This window comes from Alligator mississippiensis, chromosome 7, assembly GCF_030867095.1.
Source record: "Alligator mississippiensis isolate rAllMis1 chromosome 7, rAllMis1, whole genome shotgun sequence".
NCBI lineage: Eukaryota > Metazoa > Chordata > Crocodylia > Alligatoridae > Alligator > Alligator mississippiensis.
The window spans coordinates 68,510,403-68,532,340 of record NC_081830.1 but is presented as its reverse complement, the minus strand read 5'-3'; the positions used below and the strand labels follow the sequence as shown (position 1 = coordinate 68,532,340).

The window sequence follows — 21,938 nt, the reverse complement described above, 5'->3', positions numbered from 1 at the left end:
TGTTTTAATAAAAAAGACAAAAGAAACTTATTAATGCAACCCAAGGTTCATAAATGTATAGATGAGTGGTAACTGAATAATGATTCTGGCATTAAAAGCAATAAATATTATCAGATTAAAATAGCTACACGAATTCAGATACTTAGACTAGCATTTTAGTGAGTCAAAATGGCCTGCTGGACACGAGATCTATGTTCTGTTCTTGGCTCTGTCACTGCCCTCCCTGGTAAACTTCGGCAAACCACTTTACCATGCTACATTTCAATTTCTCTATCTATAAAATGAAGCTTAATGATGCAGGCCCTTCTTTGTAAAGCACAATAAAATTTACAAATAAAAAGATCTATAAGATTTTTATATTATTAAACCAGTCTATCATTCATCCTCTGTGGCCTTGAAAGTTATTTAACTCACAGTTTCTTAACCTCTGCCTCACTTTTCCCATTTCTGAAATGCACATAAATGTTTTTCATTGGGGGGAGAGGAGTTTTGAGAATTCTCTCTCTATAGTAGTTTAAATATAGCATTATACATGTGCTAATAGTAAATTTGTTACCCAACTTTTTACCCTGCATTTGACTACTGTGAAATGGTATATTCAACTCCAGTTATCAGGTGTGTTTCCAATTTTAGCCCATTTTTTGCAGTACCCTCTATTTTGATTTGAAGGGTTGCACTAGTGGTCCTGCCCACTAATTTCAGTCCTGCCTTTTAGAGGATACTCTTCTGGAACTGTCCAACTTCTTTGAGAAAAATGTTCAATCAAATTTTGTTTTATAATCACCAACATCATAGTATGCAGTTACAATGTACTATTTGAGCACTGTTTCCCTTTCCCCGATTCTGTAATACCAGTCTGAGCGGATAGTTTTCATAATTCTGAACCTTTATCACTCAGAAAACTCTGTTCATAGATTTCATAGACATTTGGGCTGGAAGGGACCCCGGAGGATCATTGAGTCCAGCCCCCTACTCCAGGGGCAGGAAGTCAGCAGGGATCATAGGATCCCAGCAAGATAAGCATCCAAATTTGTCTTGAAGGCATTCAAAGTGGGTGCTTGAACTGCCTCTGGCAGCAGTCTATTCCAAACCTTGGGGGCTCGGACAGTGAAGAAGTTCTTCCTTATGTCCAGCCTGAATTGGTCGCGGCGGAGTGTGTGACTGTTCAATCTTGTCATCCCTTGGGGTGCTCTGGTGAACAGGTTCCCCCAGATCCTGATGAGCACCCCTGATAAACTTATAGGTGGCCACCAGGTCACCCCTGAGCCTGTGCTTTTCCAGGCTGAAGAACCCCATGGCTCTCAGCCTCTCATCATAAGGTCTGTTTTCCTGACCTCTGATCATGAGCGTTGCTCTCCTCTACACCCTCTCAAGCTTCTCCACATCCTTTTTGAATTGTGGAGCCCAAAACTGGATGCAGTACTCCAGCTGCGGCCTCACCAAGGCTGAGTACAATGGGAGAATGATGTCCTGGGATTTGCTTGAGAAGCATCTATGGATACAAGCCAGCGTTTTGCTCGCTTTACTAGCCGCAGCATCACACTGAAGGCTCATGTTCATCTTGTGGTCAACCATGACCCCCAAATCCCTTTCATCTGTAATGCTAATCAGCGTAGCACTATCGAGCCTATAAGCATGCTGCAGGTTTTTCCTCCCAAGGTGGAGAACCTTGCATTTTTGTTGTTAGCAAAGCTCTGTGTTCCATAACGTAAGTAGGGCCTGGTTTAAATCACAATTTTGCATTTTTTGTGAAAATCACAAAATTAAGCGATTTTTGTGAAAAATGTCGATTTGCAACAAAATGCCACAATATGGGCTTTTGCTGGGAGTTCCTCAGCAAGCAGCCATATCATGGCATTTTGCTGCAACAAGATGGCTGCCAGAGGCTGGGGAAAGTATTCCCCACGCAGCAGCAAAAGCCTAGCAGCCCAGAGGAGTGGGGAAAACTGGGATGAGGGGGGTTGGGGGGAGATCACATGCACACAGGAGCAAACAGCCCTGACCCTACTTAGTGCCAGGGCCATATGGCATGGCAGCTCCCAGGCACCCCCAACCCCCCATTTTCCTGCCTGAAGGAGCAAACAGTGCATCCTCTACCAATCTCCAAACTCTCTCCTCCCTCTGTCCCTTTTGCAATCTCTTCCCTGTGAGCTTTTCACCAGTGATCAGAGGCTTTAGGAGCAAGACCTCTACTGCTGCAATTAAACCTGGCCCTAAACCTGTCCCTCAGGTAGTTAGGGGATGCGGAGGGTGCACCATGATCTTGATGCAAAAAAGGCTCCCCCTGCCACCATTAGGCCACGATATCAGAGCTGGACCAGCAATTTAAGTCAGGCCCCTAGACATAAGTATCCTTTGCCTACTGAATCAGATATAGCATCACCCTTTGTTTTGATAAGCAGATAAGAGAAAAATGCTTAATAGAAAATAGTAGAGGTGCACTGATATATCAGTCACATATTGCATCAGCACTGATAACAGGAAAATTAACATTATTGGCAATCAGCTTTTTTTGGCTGATAATGTCACCGAGAAATGCCGCATGCACACGGCCAGGAATGCAGCCTGGAAGCTTAAGAGAGCAGTGTCTTGCTGGTAAGTTTATGGGGGAGGAAGGGGTGGGGGGGAGGGTAGGGGGATGGAGGGGACCCAGATTGAGGCCCCAACAGAGAGGGAGGGAGTGGGGCTGAGGCAGGGAATGCTCAGACAGGGTGATGAATGTGACGCATGGACTGAGAACAGAGACAGAGCTGTGACGGGGGGGCAGCAGCTCCCTGCTGCTGCACATACCTCTGAGGGAGGCATGGGTGGCATATACCCACCCAGATTTGTGGTGGGGCGAGAACACTGTGGTCTTCGGGCCAGAGGTTATGCTAGCCTCTTCCTCTTTTTTTTTTTTTTTGGGGGGGGGGGGGGGGGGGGGGGGTTGGGATTAGGGTAGGCCAGATGTGCAGGGCAGACAGTGGCAGTGCTGGGAGGTGTGGCTACAGGGAATTTTGGGATGGCTATAGCCCCCCCCCCCCCCCCAACTCCCCCAGTGCTTCCCCTGCTCGAGCACCAGGGTTCCCGAGGGAAAGGTAGCAGAGTAGAGTGCTCCAAGCAAGGTCAGTGCTAGGGACAGGCTATAGCCACCCCAAAATTCCCTGTAGCCCCAATGTAGACACCACTTCCGGCACTGTTACCATCCTCCGCACTCAGCTGAGCCCACCCCGTCCCTGCCTGCTCCAAGCACAGCCCGTCCAGCCCCCCTGCTGGGAAAAGGCTGATACAGCCCCTGGCCCCAAGCCCATAGCAGGCAGCCCACCTCCATCCTGCACACAAATCTGGGGAAGCATGCCCCTATGCCTCCCCCAGGGGAGTGCACAGCAGCAGGGAGCCCCCGCCCACCCTGTACCATCTGCCTGCAGCTCTGTCCCACTCCTGGCCCCGGGGGCGCATTCACTGCCCTTGGTGAGCAGCACCTGCCCCTGGCCCCACTCCCTCACTCACCGTGGGGGCCTTGATCTGCCCCCCAATGCTCCTTCCCCTCCACAGACTTACTACCAGGAGGCTGGTCTCCAAGCTGCCAGGCTGCATTCCTGTAAGTTGGCTATTGGATCAGTATCAGCCAATATGGCTGACTAACAACTGGCTATCGATATTGGGCAAGAAAATCTTTATCAGTGCACACCTAAAAAACAGGCACAAAAATAGTCACTGTGTAGTAGTCTTCTAGATCACACTACATTTAAAGATAGATGTGATGCTCAACACACTGCATTTTAACAGTTTCCAGATGTTTCTACCTAAGATACAGATATTACATGAGATTATCTGGGTCAAATCTGTTATTTTTTCTTGTGATGCAAAAGACCAGCAGCACTCACCTAGGCATTCCTCCAACATGGAAGAGTCATGATGGCCAGGTAACCAAGACACTAACTGCACAGTCATTGCTGTGCAGTTGTGATGCCGACTGCACAGTAGCCTGAGACTACTACTCAATAGCATTACATCATATTTTCTGCCATGTGACGGTACTGTACAGTAGTCATGGGCAACTGCGGTTGGCCTCTCATGTAGACGTGGCCACTGACTATGTTCGCTGAATCTCAACAAGCCCCAATCTAAATCCTGCTAAGGCAGCAAGGGGATGTGATGAGGCTACAGTGGTTCTAGCAATTATAGGCTTATGTATGTTCAAGACAGCTTTTCTCAACCCGTGGGTCCAGACCCAAAAGTGGGTTGCAACAATATATGAAAGGACCGCAAACAAACTTTAAAACTGGATTTTCCTTTAAAAGGAGGAAAATGTGGGAAATCACAGCTTTTCCCTTGTAGGCTGGCAGAGTTCTAGCCTGTCAGGGGCTGGTTGAGACCCCCTGTGCCCTGCACACTGGAGAGCTGAGACCTGGGCGCAGTGGGTAGCAGGTCAGCAGTGAAGGGTATTGGGTGGGGAATGGCCATTGATGTTTACAAATGGGTCCTGGTACAAAAAAGGTTGAGAACCACTGACAACTGGCTTTGGGCAAAGCAGCCCATAAACTCTTTTAATTTATGCCGGGCAAGTGCAGATTGGTCCAGAAGCATCAAGTAGTTGTAAACAGCTTCCTGACGGTTTCTCAGCTACCTGTCCCGAGCGGATCTTGGCACAAGAACAAATTGTGGCAATTCTAGATCAGTCTCTCTCAGCCTGTGGGTTGCGACCCAAAAGTGGGTCACAAGAAAGTATGAAAGGGTTGCAAACAAACTTTAAAAATGGATTCTCCTTTAAAAGGAGAAAAACATGGGAAACCTGTGGCTTTTCCCTTGCAGGCTGTCAGAGTTCCAGCCTGCAAGGGGCTGCTTGGGGGCCCCCCATGCTCCACATACTGGGGGACACTGGGTCAACACTGGCCAATGTTTACAAATGGGTCCTGGTACAAAAAAGGTTCAGACCCACTTGACTAGATGACCTCCTGAGGTCCCTTCCAATCTTAACTTTATATGATTTGAAATTCTTAAAATTTACCAATCTCCCATATATTCCAGGAATTTTTCCAGATTTCTTCTGCTGAAGTAGAGCATCAAGAACTCTTCCTCTACTGCGACTGACTGCCAAAGAACTCTTTGCTGCTTCTACTTTTTGACGTTGAACCCGAACAAGGTTTTTAATGTCCAACTCCTGTCTTCCGAGTTTTTCAAGCTTACATTCTTTCTAACAATGTAAACAAAGTCAACAAAAATATTTATTTCATAGTGTGAGAAGCAACCTATTATTTGAAGTCTAGATATTCTTAAGACAATGACTTATCAAAATGAAGTGAAAACAGACAAGCAAACGAACTTCTTTTGTGAGCTTTACACTTTGATATATCATAATATAGGAACCCAAGCATTTAGAATATTTTTTTAAGTTGTCTAAGGGAGATGCACAACCAGGTCCTTAGAGAATCACAGCCTTATTCAGAAAAAAAAAGAAAGAAAATTGTAATTTATGGAATTAAAAGTTGTTATAATAAAACACTTTTACTTTCTTATTTTTAACTGTAAAGTCCTAGAATTAATTCCCTTGCATAGATATTCCTAGTACTTAATCTTAGCATTTATTCAATGTCACATACTTGCACAGTATTATACATCAGTACAGGGCTGTTCAACTTTGGGGCACCTACGGGCCACATTTATGGCTGGAGCTGACAAGCGTGAATTGGGTAAGCCTGTTGATGGTGTCAGCAGAGATAGAGAAAGTAACAGATTTTGGTTTCATCTGAGTTTCCAAGTCACTCATAGCTACGAAATGTGTCAGCACTAGTGGAGACTACCAGCTGGGATGGGGTGTGAGATGCGTCTAACCCAAGAGTGGCTGGAGCAAGCTCATCATGCTGAGAAGGCAAAGCTGAGGAATGCTTTAGGTACTTGTGTCTGGGCGTTGCTAGGACAGCTGCCATGGAATCAAAAGCTGGTTCTGGAGTTTCTCCTGGGAACTGCCAAGCTCCAAAAAGATCCACTTGAGCCTAAGAAGTCTTGGGACGTGAAAAGGTTGAGGACATGGTGACATTTACATAAGGAGATTTTCCATGGAAGAGGGATCTCTCTCTGCACTCTGTGGAGGCATTTTCCAGGACAGAAGATGTTGGTGGTGTCCTTGAAGACGATTTAAGCACCCTCACACATTAAGAGATCAGTGGAGTCTGAGAATAGGATCAGAGATCGACGCCACAGACTTCATTCAGGTATGAATTTGGAACCTGGCCCCGCTCCTTTGTGACCCAGAAAGTAAGAGATTTACAAAGGGACCGTTTCCTAGTAATTAAACTTGCAGGCAATATAGGAACCTGACATGCCCATCTGTCATGAGTCTGAGGTTTTCACAAATTGGTCACAGCTTTAAATACAAGAGACTTGAGAAAAGTCATGATGATGGACAACAAAGAAAACCAAAAGGAAAAGATGTTAGGCAAAATTGGGTCTTGTCAGTCAGGATGCTGACTGGCGCATCTTCCATGATGAGGCCCAGTCACACTAAGTAAGTGAGAGAATACCCCAGAACTGTATGATGATAATGATAATCATCATAATCATAATAATAAAACTATATTCAAGTATCAAGGGTAAAACATAAAATTTGAAACCTTTGCCTTTAGATTCAAGAATTTCAGGTCAGAGTAGATCATGGTTGGCAATTAGCACAATGCTAGCCAAGCAAATGAGAGGAACACTCAAGTGAAGGGAGGGGTGTGAAGCTATGGAATTAAACAGGAGATTAAATGGGTGTAGGGAATAGAGATCTACCAATTATGGATGGACCTACTTTTGCTTTTCAGAGTAGAACTACACTTCATGTACAGTATGACTACATTAAAAGAAAAAAAAAAGCTCCTGAATGAATGTTTTTTAAAACATGAAATATTAAAAAAAAACTTATGGTCTAACCTCCTTTAACTCCTGTTCAGCTTGAGGTAATTTTGTGTCAAGCTCTTTGATAGTAGATATCCTTTCTTTTAGAGTTCCTGAAGTAGTCATTAGTACCTCTTTTGCTTTATTTAACTGAGAGACAGCAGTATTATGGCGACTGAGGTAGATATCCAGTTCTGACTGAGCTACATCCATCTTTGAACGGGCTTCATTCACAGTTTTATTGAATTCCATAAGCTCTTTTTCTTTGACCTGTAGAAATGGGTAATATATTACACTCAAAATAATTACAATACACTGTTGGGATGACTGAACATGCATATATATTCTAAATATATTTGAATTAGCAGAGACAGAGCTTGTCTCCCAAACAGGAAGAGAAGGCATATTTGCAGAGTGGATTCAGTTGAGAAAAAATAGCCTACTGCCATAGCAGGAATCTGAAAGTAGAGTTTTAGTGGGGACCAAGAAGAACAAGTACACTATAATCATAGCTAGTTACCCATGCCTAACCCCATCCTAGATTTAAGAGTAACACCATAGCAAAGTGAAGTAAAGATATGGTATGTTTCAATTAAATAAGGCAATTTGAGAATATGGATTTGGAAACAACTTTGTCATTTACTCAACTAGCAAAAAGAAGCTAGAAGCTCTTCCAGAACTAAGCAGAACTAAAGGAGCTGCATATGCAGGATCCAAAAAACAAGAATGTATCAATATTACAAAGCAAAGTCAGCTTCACACAGATTATGTTTTAAGGAATGACAAGTTTTAAACAAAAACAACTACAGTAAATAGCTTGTTTTGTATAAATTAGGAGTAAAAAACTGAACAAAGTAATCCAAAAAAATCATTAAACATTTTCTGTGGGAAAATGTAGGTTTATTGATGTCTAAACTTTGTGGCAATGTATGAATTTTAAGATTTTTACTGATGGTAGAAAGTAAGGCAGTATCCATTCCTATAACACTTTTTTATTTCTTTCTTTTTTATTTATTTAATATATAAAGGTGCACTGATATATTAATCCCATATCTTGATTTGCACAAATATAAGGAAAATTTTCAGTATTGGCAATCAGCTTTTTTTGGCTGATGTAGCCGATAATGTTGCTGAAAAATGCAGCTGCAGCACAGCACGCAGGCGGCCAGGAACGCAGCACAGCAGTGTGGAGAGCAGCTGGGTCCAAACAAATTCTAGAAAAATTAAATTAATACAAATTCTAGAAAAAAAATCAGGTTTCCCACACTGGAAATTCCAATTTTCAACCAGCCCTATATTTTAAATTACTCAATACTCACTATTTAACAGAGTTTCCCCAAAATACTCTTCACTTTTATGTCTAGGTAAGTTAGTTCTAAAACATTAAATCAAACGCTAGGAACATAAATATTCCAAACCTCTTTTTCTTCCTGAAGACCTTGCGTTTCCAATTTAAGGCTATCCATAACTTGTTTTAATTTTTCCTCCTCTCTTTCCTTCTCCTTTTCAAGAACTTCTTTCTTAGATGTTGCTTCTCTGATTTCTGTATTACTGTTGGCAGGAACATTTCTTAATTCCTCAACCTATGAAGGAAGAAAATTATCTTTTCCATTAACTGATAAAATATAATCTCTTTTGTCTTTGTTTTGCCGCTGTATGCTACATTAAGTAATAAGGGAAAACTGAAGAAATGTGAAAAGTCCAAGCCATGATATGCTGAGCCAGTTTAACATTCAGCTGCATAGAGCTGCAAAAAATGTCCTTGCTTCAGAAGGGAATTTCATATAGGAAGTATTCTAAGGAGCAGTTTTATTTACCAGTATTATTTAACTGAGTGAGCACAAGAGAGTCATTCCATCTAGTACACTGCTATCACTTGTTTAGAGTTTAAACTGTTTGGCACAGCATTTCCTACAAGTAGCCTCACTCAGTTCCTGTCAGACAGGTCTAGCATTAATCAAAAACTGGGAATTCTGAATCAGAGTAATCAAATTAGACACATTCCCCGTCTCTTATCTGTCCCATCTTGGGTTTAAACCACAGTTTTAGACTGGTTATCTACGGAGGCAGCAGCACAGAGCTATGCTGGGGTTGGGGAGCTGGAAGCTGTGCCTGTGCTGCTGCTCACCCCACCACTCCAGCTGGAGGGAAGTCACATCAGGCTGGGTGTATGCAGGAAGTAGGTACAGGAAGAAGTGGCATCAGCCTGGAAACAGCCTCCGGCTCCCCAGGCCCAGAGCAGCACCCCTCCAGCTGGAAGCTGTGCTAAGACTACAGCCAGGTAGTGGGTAGCTGGAAGAAGTGGCAGCAGTATGGAAACAGCTTCCAGCTGCATGGCTCTGGTACAGCAACAGGGATGTCGCTGTTCCTCACTCCCCGCTAAAGCCACCCACCCACGCTTGGACCAAAGCAGGGTTGCTCTAGCCTATGGCTTAAAAAGGTTCCCAGTGCCTGATCTACTCCAGTGAAAAGAAAGACGACCAGACCAATATGTCTTCTATTAAAGATCATGCTAAATCCAGACTTGCAGGGTTATAGGATGGGTATTTACACTATAGTAATCAGGTTCAGGATGATTTAGAAGCGTGGAGTGTACTTCACATACATACAAGGTGTATGCCTCATTTGAGATGGGAGTCTCTTCAACAGCAGTGGTGACATGTACTTTACAACTGTATGGCAATATAAAGGGTGAGTTTGTATAATGGAATTTACCATATTCCTTGCAAACTGATACCCCTATAACAGGGTAACAAACTCATGCTTGGTTCCCCTCCAATTCAGATCCCATTTTGGTGAGGACTATGAAAAGTGTTGATGGAGTCCAGATATAGTCAACATGGATCCCACATCTCAATGAATCAGTTACTATTGAGTAAGCCTCAATTCAAATCTTGTACTATAGGAAACCGTAGTCAACACCCTATCCAGACATTGGGAACAAACAATTTCAAGGTTGACTTACTACTTGTTTGAAGCATTACCCAATTTGGCACTGAATCTGGCTGCCATGTGAAAGGTATAATATTTAACAAAACTGGTTGTTCCACACTGCTATCTTAAGATATATGGGGTGCGTCTACATGTGCAATTAGTGCGCAGGAAGGCTACTGCACAGTAAAATAAGATGCAGTAAACTATGTCCGGGAACACATCTACAAGTGAGCCCTGCCAGGCACAGGTTTGTGCCCAATGGAAGCAGCCCGGTCTAGGGCTGCTCCTGCCCTGTTCTGTTCACCTGCACCTGCTAGGGGAAACTCCAGGCTCCCCCAGGTGCCAGCTCCATCTCCAGTACCAGAGCTGTCTCCTGACAGCTCTCCAAGTCCCAATCTCCACCTGGTGGGGAGACAACTGCCCCAGCAGATGGCACAGCTCCTCCTGAATGAGGGTTTAGCCAGGCAGCAGCGGGCCCCCCCCTGCTGCCTGGGCTGACCAGAGCAAATTGTACCAGGTCAGCATCTACACATGCACTACTGCACAGTAGCTAATGCATTGTTAAGCTAGTACCTGTATTTGCTGGTACTAGCTAACGGCACATTAGCCTAATTTTCTGTGCAGCAAATCCTGTGCACATGTGGACAGTGACAATTTACTACTCATTAAATTAACCTAATGTGCAGTAAAGCACCTTGTGTAGACATGCCCAAGAAGTGCTATATTGGGTCACGCTAACAATTCATCTCCAACAATGGCAGAAGCAGATGCTAGAGGGAGAACATTTAACTGGATAGATCTGGAATGATCTATCCTTTATCCATTACTCTCCCTGGCATGCACCATTATTGGTTTAGAAATGCCAGAAGAAACATCTCTAAACCATTCTATTCAACAGCTATTAATAGATCTATCATCCATGAACTCAGCATAGCTAGATTCAAAAAAGACTAGACATCTGCTTCTACCACCTCCTGTGGCAATGAATTTCCGAACTACACATTGCATAAAAATGTACTTTCCTTTTTTAACGTTAAATTTGTCTTCTGATTTTAGTTGTTGCCTCCTAGTTCTAGTATTTTGGGACTTGGTGAACTGTTCACTTTGTTTACACGCTTTGTGATTCTACAAACCTGTATCATATCCCCCCATAGCCTTCTACCTTACTCTGAAGCAAGCTGAAGATGCTGCCTATGACCTGCCAGAATCCAGTGTGTGCCTTGATATACTGATAAAGAGGTTCACAACCTGATTGCAGAAGGAAATAATGGGAATGATCGACTTAGATTCTCTGTGTTGAGATGGTTTGGCCTTTCAGAGTGCCAGATATGACTACAGAAGGGTGAGGAGAAAGTCTAAAGCCTGTTATTGTTAAAGTAATAGAGAAAGGTTCTTGAAACATTTAAAGCATATGGTTTCTTTTCTCCCAGTATTGGATATGATTGTGGGAAGATGATCAACATGTTAAACTGATGCAGATGCAACTCCGGGACCATATTAGAGATGTAGGGTGTGGATGGTACGTGAAGTCTGGCAAAAAGGCATTATGTCTACATTGCAATGTGGCCTAATATACCCAAAACAAGCACACATTGTTAACCTTGGATTTACTTAAATTAACTTTAATACATCACCCATCATAGATAGTTCACAGAGAGTTCTAGATGTGAGACTAAAAAAAGTATATTATATAGTATATATAGAGATGCTGCTGTCTCCTGAGATTTGCCTCTAGTCAGTTTTCTAGTTACAAGTAGTCACGAATGGCTGTTCTCCTAAAGTGTGCTGCCACTACAGGTAGGAAGATTGTGGAAAAGTTTTTCATGCCCTGGACAGTTTAAATAATAGAACTGCATACTGGTAACTGTTGGCCTATGCTGTGAATGAGGGCGCTGCTGTAGGTTTGATGGATAGCTATATGGAATTACACCTCTTGAAGACTAAAAGCCACAAAATGGTCTTGAACGTGAAGGAATGGGATAATTGAAAAAAGTGGACTGAAATGCCATGCTTATTCAACTCCATTAAAATTTAGGATAGAATAGAGATGCTGCTTCTTTTTAATATAGGAAAATACTGGAATGAGGAGCATTTTCTGTTCATTTCTGGCAGCACCTCTTCAATGACTTCTCAACAAAATGAAAATTGAGGGCATCTATTGTGTCCCAGTTCCAGTTGTACAAACCCAGGAACACTGGATTTTAAAAGGAAGAAGGGACAGAGGGTGGCCTGTGGAATGCTCATAATGGACAACATCTTAAAGAACTCCAGTTAGTAAAAAAAAATGTAAGTAATTTCACAATCTTTGAGCAATACTCCATATGTACATTCTATTTCTGGCGACTCCTATCAGTATATTTTTGGATGACCGAAGGAAATAGGTTAGATGTTACAACAGTTTAGTTCCACTTACTGTGGTATAGACAAAATACTTTGTTCAACATGACCCTTGGTAAACTGGGATAATTTAGAAGCCAAGTATAATTGTTTAGTCTACCTATACCCTGAGATAGATACATTTCTTAACAGAGCTGCCAGTGTAGTTTAACCTTTGCCCGAATGCTCTAATGACTGTAAGCAAGCGCATCTCATTACTCATGCATTCAGAAATCTACTTGGAAAGCCCTAGGATGAAAACTGCCCTTCCCTTATTTTCTGTGCTATAGCCTAAGGTCCATGTCTTTTTTCAAAAAATTGCCAGCACAACTCTTAAATTAAGGAGGTTCCTTTTTCCTGGGCATGAATGGTGTAGTTCAAACAGGGGAATCAGATTCTTTACAAGGGGGCCCTTGAAGAAATTTAAGGTATTGGGGTAGGTTATCTGATTGGTATATGTTGTGCCAAAATTGATTCCAAGTACACCTGTACTGAACTTAAGAACAGGTCATACAATGCACATCTCGTGGACTATCCTAAGCACTAGTTAACCGATGTGCATGCGTAAGCCTGGTAGGCCATCCTTATGAATTCTGTCCCAATAATGAGGTATCCATCACTTTGCTTCTGGATGATAAAAGAAATATCAGAGGACATTTTACTGCAGGTAGTGGCAGAATGTTTCCATCACTCAAAGGACCGGAGTACTAGGGGGTACATGAGCAAGAGCACACAGATGTCTTTTTTAGCATGTAAAATAATCAAATACCCTTTCAAGCCTCCTTTGTGTTTTAAAGCAGCCAGAGTTCTTTTGCAAGTGATCTTCAAAGGCAGAAACTCCTATTTAGAATAATTACATATTTAAAACATATAGTAAGTTTCAAGTGACAAATACCTTTTCTTTATCCTTTTGAAGTTGCTTCTGAAGTTTTTTAGCTTTACTTTTGGCATGTTTTAATTTTTCCCTTACTTGAACATCTTGCAAATCCAACTGAGTGAATTTCTCTTTGTTTTCCTCTATAAACTTTGTGATTTTATTGAGCTTTCTAAAACAGTAAAAAAAGAAGGTAAGTTGGTCAATTGTGTTATTAAGATAACCATTTTTAGGAAAACTTGTTTAAACAAAGTGAACTGCTATAATGCCTTGAATTTAAAGTGTTGCTATTCAGTTTTTATAAATATCAGACAGCTTTTACTAATCCTCTGTGGGAACACAATGATCAAGCAACAGGAACAGTTTCTTTCTCTGCACATTAAACAAATTCAGCAGCAAAGCTGTCCATAACAGATTTTTCTCCTCACCTTTTAATTGACTTTTTCTGCTGAAATACAAGAATAGCAAACCAGGTTCACTGATGACCATTTAGCCTAATGCTCTAATCTAGTGGTGCTCAACTTTTTGGCCCCATGGGGCTGATGAGCCGGGGAAGGCAGTCTGCAGACTGAATTGAGTCCCGTGTGCCAGTATTGAGCCCTGGGGCCTGGCCCTACAGCCTCCCACCACAGCATGCTGGGATTGTTGGGTCTCAGGGGCCTGGCACCACCCTGCCCAGCCCTATACACTAGGATTGAGTGTCCAATCCAGCATGCAGCATCTGGGGCACTACATGGGCTTGGAAATCTAGCAGTGGGGGGAGTGACACTACTGCCCTCCCACTGCCAGATTTCCAGACCCATGAGGAGCACAGCAGGCCAGATGGCATAGCACTGCGGGCCAGGAGCTGAGCACTCCTGCTCTAATTAGATTTAAAACTCAGCTTTGGCTGCCCAATCAATTTATTATGCGGTAAGATAATTTTTTCCTTTTATTTTAAAACTGGGTATAGGAACATTATAATGAAACCCCCAAAACATTGAACAGTTCATGTATAGATAATTTATGCCCGTCTGAACATAAAAACAAATGCAAAACTACTGGCTAGGTACACTGGACAAACAGTTGACTGCTACTGCAAAAGATATGAAGTTCCAAAACCTTTTCTTATGGGGTGGGAGTGGCCAGGTAGAGATGGGAAAGGAGATTTTGTTAACTATGACTATTACCTAGCGATGAAAGTATCTTCCTAAAATATGTTCTAAGTCTTGATGTTAAGAGTTAAGCAGTGGAAGCAACAACACTTAACACTGCTGCCACTCATCCCACCAACAAATTTTCAGCTCCACGGGTCCTATCTTTGAAACCCCTGCCCTAGTAGCAAAACGGAAAAAGAAAAAGTATATTCTATTTCTTAATTGATTTTCTCCCAATTTAATATCTAGGGTTGGAAGTTTATTCTGGCATTTTCTGTTAGCCAAACCACCCATCTGAATGCAGACTCCCCATTTTCACTTGTTTGCTGATATAGGAAAGTGGAACTGCTATTCAGTCTGAGGCACGAGTCTTCAGGTGGCTTCGGAGGATTAAGAGAAGTCATATGGCTATAGAATGTTTGTTGCACTTCTTTTCCTACACAGAAAAGTTTCATTGTACTGACTGTCTTCCACAACATATTCTCCTTTCTGAATATATCAACATTTGCTGAACACATGAGGCTGACAAAGAACTCACCTCATAACAGTCTGACTTTGCTAGCATAAATGTAACAGATTTGAATTCTCGGAGTAGAATTACACTTATTCATATAATCTGTTCTAAGGAATACAATCAGATCTGAAATATGAAAATGCAAAGGGAAAAATTTGATATTGCCCATTTGAACTGCATTCAAACTAGGGAGATAAAGACATTGCCAACAGGGGTGTGCAAAATGGGCTGTATTCGATTCAGATTTGGCCTGAAATCAGGGACAGTGATTTGATTCATTGAGTTGGATCACTGTCCTAATTCAATTCAGCTGAATCCGAAGATTCGACACTAATTTGGAGAATCAGCAATTTGGCCATAGACAGAGCTTTAAGTGTTTTTTCTACATACCTTGAGGTACCAGGCGCAACTCGTGAATGCTATGATGCTGGGGAGGATGGAGCATCCCGCGGGAGCAGAGGGGGCCTCCTGGAGGGGCCCCCCCACGTACTGGGCGGTGAACCCAGAAGTGGACCAGAAGTACTGGAAGCACTCCCAGACTCCCCCAGACCCAGAAGACACAAGTTGCTGAGCCGGGAGGAATACAGGAAGGGGGAGGGGCGCAAGCGGACCTAGAAGTGCTTCTGGTCTACTTCTGGGTCTGCTGCTGAGCACGCTGGGGGTCCCTCCCACGCTCCCGTGGGACGCTCCATCTGCCCCACCATTGCAGCATTCATGAGCTTCCTGCTACCTTGAGGTATGTAGAAAAAAACATTTAAAGCTTTGTCTATGTCTGAATGATTGAATCTTTCCGAATCGATTTGGAGGGTTCCAATTTGATTCAGAGAGATTACAGGGTCTACTGATTTGATTCGGATTTGGAGACGCGACCACCGAATTGGGCTGAATCTCCACCAAATTGAATCAACGACCAAAGCTTCACACAGCTCTAATTGCCAACGTCTTGGACACTGCAACATTAGGGAATTTGTTAATATAATGTTCTCGTGAACCTAAGATGATGACCATGTCTCTCCTGCAGAAGAAAACAAAAGCTGGAGGGAAAATTTCTTCATGACCCCAAAACTGGCAATTTGTCTGACCTTTATTGCATGAGCAAGAACCTCCAGCCAGGCAGACAAGTTCCTATATAGTGGTAAGACCATGACTGCATTCCACCTAAACACTTCCCTAAGCTGTGACTAGTGCCTAATGCTAAACAGGAAGGTGAACCCTGAGAAATGCTAAAATGTGCAATGGGTGCATGAGGAATTATCCCTACAGGTGACCAAAAGAATCCCTAAATTTTGGGTTTACCAGACGCTTTCTACATAGATACTGGAGTTTTCTTTCAATCCCATCGTGAACATAATACAATACTTACGTATCATGTGCAGTGATTATTGCTTCAACAACTGTTGCTTACCGTTTTGTGAACCTGTCATGCTCATCTTGAAGCAATCCAGGTTCCTTGCCCACACTACCATACTTTTTAGTAAGACTATTTCAAAACATCACACCTGTTAGAAATCTTCCAACTGTAAGTCTAGAAAGTTGTTTGTGACTAGTGCATCCATTTGATCTTGCATTGATGTTGTTCTTTAATTTACAGGGGTGTAGGTTGTAGCCGTGTTGGTCTAAGGACATAGGCAGACAAGGTTCTTTGGGTGAATCTGATATCTTTTATTAGACCAACTTAAATAGTTGGAAAACAATTATTAAGCAAGCTTTTGGGTTCAAAAACCCTTCATCAGGCTTAGGAAGTATCAGCAGTTGGTGTGTGCTCTTCCTGGATGGAATGAAAAGTAAAGAAGCCAGAGGCTGGACTGGTATGCTTACAGGACAGGTAGTCAGTGAAAATGTAGATTGAGGAGTCAATGGGTGAGACACACGCTTGGGGGGGGGGGGGGGGGAAGGAGGAGGAGAGAAGGGGGATGAAAGTGGAGAGATACCTGGGGAGTCAGATGTCAGGCAGGTTATAATGCGTCATAAATCCAATGTCTATATTTAGTCCATGATTTTTAGTATCCAGGAGGTTGATGAAGTGGAGCTCATAGGCTCGTCTCTGGGAAGTGTTTTGTACGTTTCCTTTGAGGATCAGGACTGAGAAATTGGAGAGAGAGTGGTTTTCTTGTGAGAAATGTGCCCCCACAGGTAATTGGGTATTTCTGTCTTTGCTAGATTTCCAGTGTGCATTCATTCTGGTGCGCAGTTGTTGTTTGGTCTCTCCTACGTATTTTCCATCAAGTCATTTGGTGCATTGGATGAGGTATATTACACTTCTGGAGGTGCAGCTGTAAGATCCAGGAATGCTGATGGCTCTATTGTGGGGTGTAGTAATAGTGGGGGTGGTGGAGATGTGTTGGCAGGTTTTGCATTTCTTGCATTTCTCCACTTTCATCATCCCCTCCCTCCCCCGCCTGTGTCTCACCCATTGACTCCTCAATCTACATTTTCACTGACTACCTGTCTTGTAAGCATACCAGCCCAGCCTCTGGCTTCTTTACTTTTCATTCCATCCAGGAAGAGCACACACCAACTGCTGAAACTTCCTTAGCCTGACGAAGGGTTTTTGAACCCAAAAGCTTGCTTAATAATTGTTTTCCAACTATTTACGTTGGTCTAATAAAAGATATCAGATTCACCCAAAGAACTTTGTCCATTCTTTAATTTAAACACTTCTCCCTAATATTCACTCCACAAATATATTTATAAATAGTAATTAAATCCCCTTTTCAACCTTAGTTTGGCTAGATTAAATAAATCAAACTTTTAAGATTACCTCTCAGTCTCTGTTTCCTTAAAATATGCTACAGTATAACCTCATGAATCCAGCATGCTCGGGATCAAACACCTGTCAGACATTTGAAAGCTCCAGATTTTTTAAACTAACTAATATTAGTTATTTTATGCATGGATCCAAGAACATTAAAAAAAGCAAAAAGTGTAATGACAAACTGAAAAAAAAAACAATTTACCTTAAAGGTCTGCATAAAACTGAAGAAAAAAATATGTGAAATAGAAAGAAGAAAAAGAACCCCAAAGCTACAACTAATGGCCAATAACACTCCAAGGAGTTTGGCAGCCAGGACCAACAGGACTCTATTCCTGACATATCTTTGGAATAAGAAAGTAAAAAAAAAAAAACCCATACCTTTTAGGCCAAAATCATAAAAAGCAATACAAAAAAAAGTTGTCTAAAGAAATGCATTATTTTGTACTGTTAATTTACAGAATCACTGTACTCTACAGGAAGACATAACTGCATTGTTCCAGGACCAGGGTAGGAACCAGATTGTGACCTGCTTTGTATTGGGAGAATGGAGGTCACTGGGGAAAGAGGCCTACTCTTGGGGAAAACACAGCCTAATAGCAGCAGCTTTGCCTCCTTGCAAAGGATGGAAATATTGAAATTCACTGTGGAAATTATGGAGGCTAAAAAGGCATGCCACAAAGTTGGCCTTATGAAGGAGCACTTAATGCTTTTCCAGTCCGTAAGAAAATGCCACATACTAATTTTTTCCATACAATTCCCGTTAAACATAACTGGACATATGAAAGCAGAGCAGGAGTATTTATGACTTGTGTTGTTATTTGAGGGTGGAGAACAAAACACAATATGGACTTTGAAACAAAAATAACTCAGCAGCACTAAAAGCTTTATATTCACAAAAATGCAGATAGTGCTATTATAACTTAAGATAATGGTAACACTTACTTTTCTATATCTTTTAAGGCTTTAGTCTTATCTTTCATTTCATCAGCAAGTTTACTACTCTTCTCATTAACATCTTTAGTCTCTTCATGAATTTTTTGCTTTTGTGTTTCCATTTCATTTATCCGTTTCTGTAGGTCATAGCTACAAGAAAGTGTTTTACATAATTGGGGATTACAAAGAAGCCACTTTTATGTCAAATTCATAAGATTTTCTTCTTTAAAAAATGATTTGGGAAGTTAAAAAAAAAAAAAAAGCAACCCCCCCCCCCAAAACACCTTACAGCAAATCTTAAGACAAAACCTCAATGCAATGATCTAGTCTTGATGCTGAGAAAACCATGGATTTCCCGATTTTATCAGATTAAAAACGGATTTTCCCTTTTAGCAGAGATACCTGCTGATTTTCCACTTTTGCAAAGAGCTCTGCAGGAGGGCAGACTCCCAGCCTGCAAAAGCTGATTGCAAAAAGGTTGGGGAAAACCCCCAACGGGGGAGGGGGGGGGGGGCGGCGGCAGGGGCTGAGGCTCTCAGTCACCCAAGGCTTGGCTCAGGCTCATTGTTCTTCCTGGAGCCTGTGAGGTAAGTGGGGCTTCCAGGGGGCTGGGGGGTTGCGGGTCATGGCTGGGGGGCACTGGCAGGGCTGGGGAAAGTGCCAGTAGGGCAGGTGGGGGGCAGTGTGTTGGTGTGTGGCTGGGGGCTGAGGGAATGGGGAGGTGCTGGGGGAACCCCACATGGAGTGCCTGCCTGACTGGCAGTGCGTGGACCCGGAGCAGTATGGTACTGGCCCTTCAGGGAAGCTGCACATGGAGGCGTGGAGCCTGCTCTGGCCGACACTGTGGCACTCTGGGTCCATGTGCCGCCATCCAAGCAGGCACTCCACGTGCAGCTTTCCCCAACACCTCCCTACTTCCTCAGGCCCCAGCCAGCTTCCCGGGGGAGTGCCTGCCCAGCTGGCAGCGCATGGACTGGGAGCAGTGCGCTATTGCCAGTCTGGACTTGTCTGGGGGGCGGGGCTGGCTCCCAGCTGCAGCATGCGCTCCCGGGGGGCAGGGGAACCCGTGGCCTCCAGATCTGTGCAGGGGCAGGACAGGTACAAGCTGCAGGCTTGCGCTCCCTGCTCTGCTGAACTCCTTCAAGGCCTCTACAGCGCAGCATGTGCAACCCAGCATGGCAGCGCACAGTGGGGGGACGCAAGAAAGCTGTTTGCTGCTCCGAACTTTGCGCTGCCCTGGCCACACTTCCCCTGTGTGCACTGGGGCAGCAGCATAGGGTTGTGCCCCTCACGCCAGGTCACACACGCTGAACTGCATTGGCTGTAGGGGAAGCATGAGCCCCCAGCATGCAACCACCCTGCCCCTGCAGAGATCTGGGGGCCACGGATCCCCCTGCCTGCTGGGAGCGCACGTTGCTGCTGGGAGCCAGCCCTGCCCATTGCCCTCAGACAAGCCCAGCCTGGCGATAGCACGCTGCTCCCAGTCTACGCGCTGCTGGCTGGGTGAGCATTCCTGCGGGAAGCTGACTGGGGGCTGAGGAGCGGGGAGGTGTTGGGGAAAGCTGCAGATGGAGTGCCTGCCCTGCTGGCAGTACACAGACACGGAGCAGTGTGGTTTCAGCCCAAGCAGGCTCTGTGCCTCCATGTGTTGCTTCCTTGAAGAGCCAGTATAGCACCGCTCCGAATCCACGCACTGCTGGCTGGGTGGGCGCTCTATGTGGGGTTTTCCCCAGCACCTCCCCGTTCCCTCAGGCCCTGGCCAGCTTACTGCAGGAGTGCCTGCCTGGCCCAAGGTGTATGGACCCAGATCAATGCACTATCAGCCCTTCAGGGAAGTCACACACAGTGGGCTTCCACCCTGCCCCCACCCCCCACATGGATCTGTGGGGCGCAGGTCCCCACTGCCACCTGGGAGTGTGCGCTGCTGCCAGGAGCTGGCCCCACCCCTACCTGAGCCTGCAGTAGGCAGGCAGCATTGGGGGAGCCAGTTCCATGCTCCTGCTGCAGCAGCTGCTGCTTTCTGTTGTGGGCAGGGAGCTGCAGCCCTGGGTCCCTGGCCCCATAGCCCCAGCGGCTGTGGGGCTCAGGCCTTTAATTTTAATAATGGAAAGGGGCGGAGCGGGGGGGGGGAAGTTTACCAGAGAATTTGCTATTTTTTAATCAGGAAAAGCCAGGATCCCTGCTGATCACTGCTTACAAAGCCTGCCAAATTTAAATTTAAGAAATCCACAGATTTCACAGTTCAGAAATGAAACTCTTAGATAACCTTTAAAATCATCAAGCTTATATATAAAAAAAAAAACCAAACAAAAACCCCCCATCCCTTTATATCTGTCAGCTTATTTTAATATAAGAAAAGGAGAAGTTAAAAAAGCAGGAAATACCTGGCACTATTAAAAAATGTTACTGTGCTAATATTAACCATTTAAAATAAAGAATATTTTTAATTTAATATTCAGAATAAACAGGAACAAAGCTCTCAGTATATTACTTAGCATTCATTTCCAACTGTCATTATTTAATGCAAAGTGACTGTTTCAGGAGGCTCAAGCAAACAATGTTTACAACTATTATTACGGAAGCAAGGAGGTAAGTAATAATATGAACTGTAGAAACCACTATCCAAAGCTGAGCAAGGAACTGTTACTTACATGTAGTACTGACAAATGTGATTCTTTTCCTTAAACATTTTGTTTTCCAAAGTAAGAAATTCAATGGCTTTGTTTCGCTCTCCTTCTAAGGCATCCTTTTCTTTCTCTACCATTTTAACTCTATTTAACTAGAAAATATAAATATAGAATTTAAGTTGTCTTGCCTAATAACAGTTTTGGAAAACTAATGAATGCAATGAGAAAAACATAACACTTCATATGGCAGTTTAGGGTTCTTTTTTTTTTTTTTTTTTAAATAAGGAAAAAAACCTCCCACAGACTTCTCAGGAATTAACATGAGAACACTATTTAGGATTATGAAATTTTTCAGGAAGGGATCTAGTCTGTTATTCCAGGGTTAGTGGAGAGAGAGAGACACACACACACACACATACACAACACAGTCCGTATATAATCATCATAACCAGGCAGCTGACTGAAAAGAAATTCATGGCAGTCATTACTGGATTTCTGTCTTGGGTTGGACAGGCTACCTGGGCCTCTGGCCCCAAATAACCTGGAACCAGTTCCCCTCAGGGGTCCTCCTAAATAGCCTGTGTTACCTTGAAAAAGGTTTTAAATAGCATCCATTTCAATCTACCTCTCCCTTACATGTCTGTCATTATTAGAGGATAACAGCACCCCATTACTGCAAAACAAAAATGATAGTAAAAGTTTCTTTCTTAGCTGTAAGGCAAAACAACTGGATGGAATACTTTGAGGGAATATAAAGTGAAATAAATCAACTTTGCATTTAGGCATGAATGTAGCTCAGTTTTGTAGGGTTTTTCTTCCTCTGGTGAATGCAGGTCCCCCAATCCACTCTAGATCCCAATTCCTGCTCATGTTTCATCTTCTATACTCAATCCTCTTCATGTGGCTGAGAGTGCTTCATTGTTCCAGTATG

At 43.4% G+C, this 21,938-nt stretch overlaps 1 protein-coding gene across 6 annotated transcripts in view; it reads right to left on the bottom strand.

The window, feature by feature from the left end:
* Positions 1–21,938, bottom strand: part of SMC4 (structural maintenance of chromosomes 4) — a 71,008-nt gene that overhangs the window by 19,534 nt on the left and 29,536 nt on the right. For all 6 annotated transcript variants that reach the window (XM_019491658.2, XM_006272857.4, XM_019491657.2 and 3 more), the window contains 6 exons: positions 21,032–21,159; positions 18,390–18,530; positions 13,064–13,214; positions 8,277–8,441; positions 6,895–7,128; positions 4,991–5,176 (listed from right to left, as the gene is read on the bottom strand). In XM_019491658.2, coding sequence (XP_019347203.1) covers positions 4,991–5,176; positions 6,895–7,128; positions 8,277–8,441; positions 13,064–13,214; positions 18,390–18,530; positions 21,032–21,159 — 1,005 coding nt within the window. The remainder of the gene's footprint in view (positions 1–4,990; positions 5,177–6,894; positions 7,129–8,276; positions 8,442–13,063; positions 13,215–18,389; positions 18,531–21,031; positions 21,160–21,938) is intronic.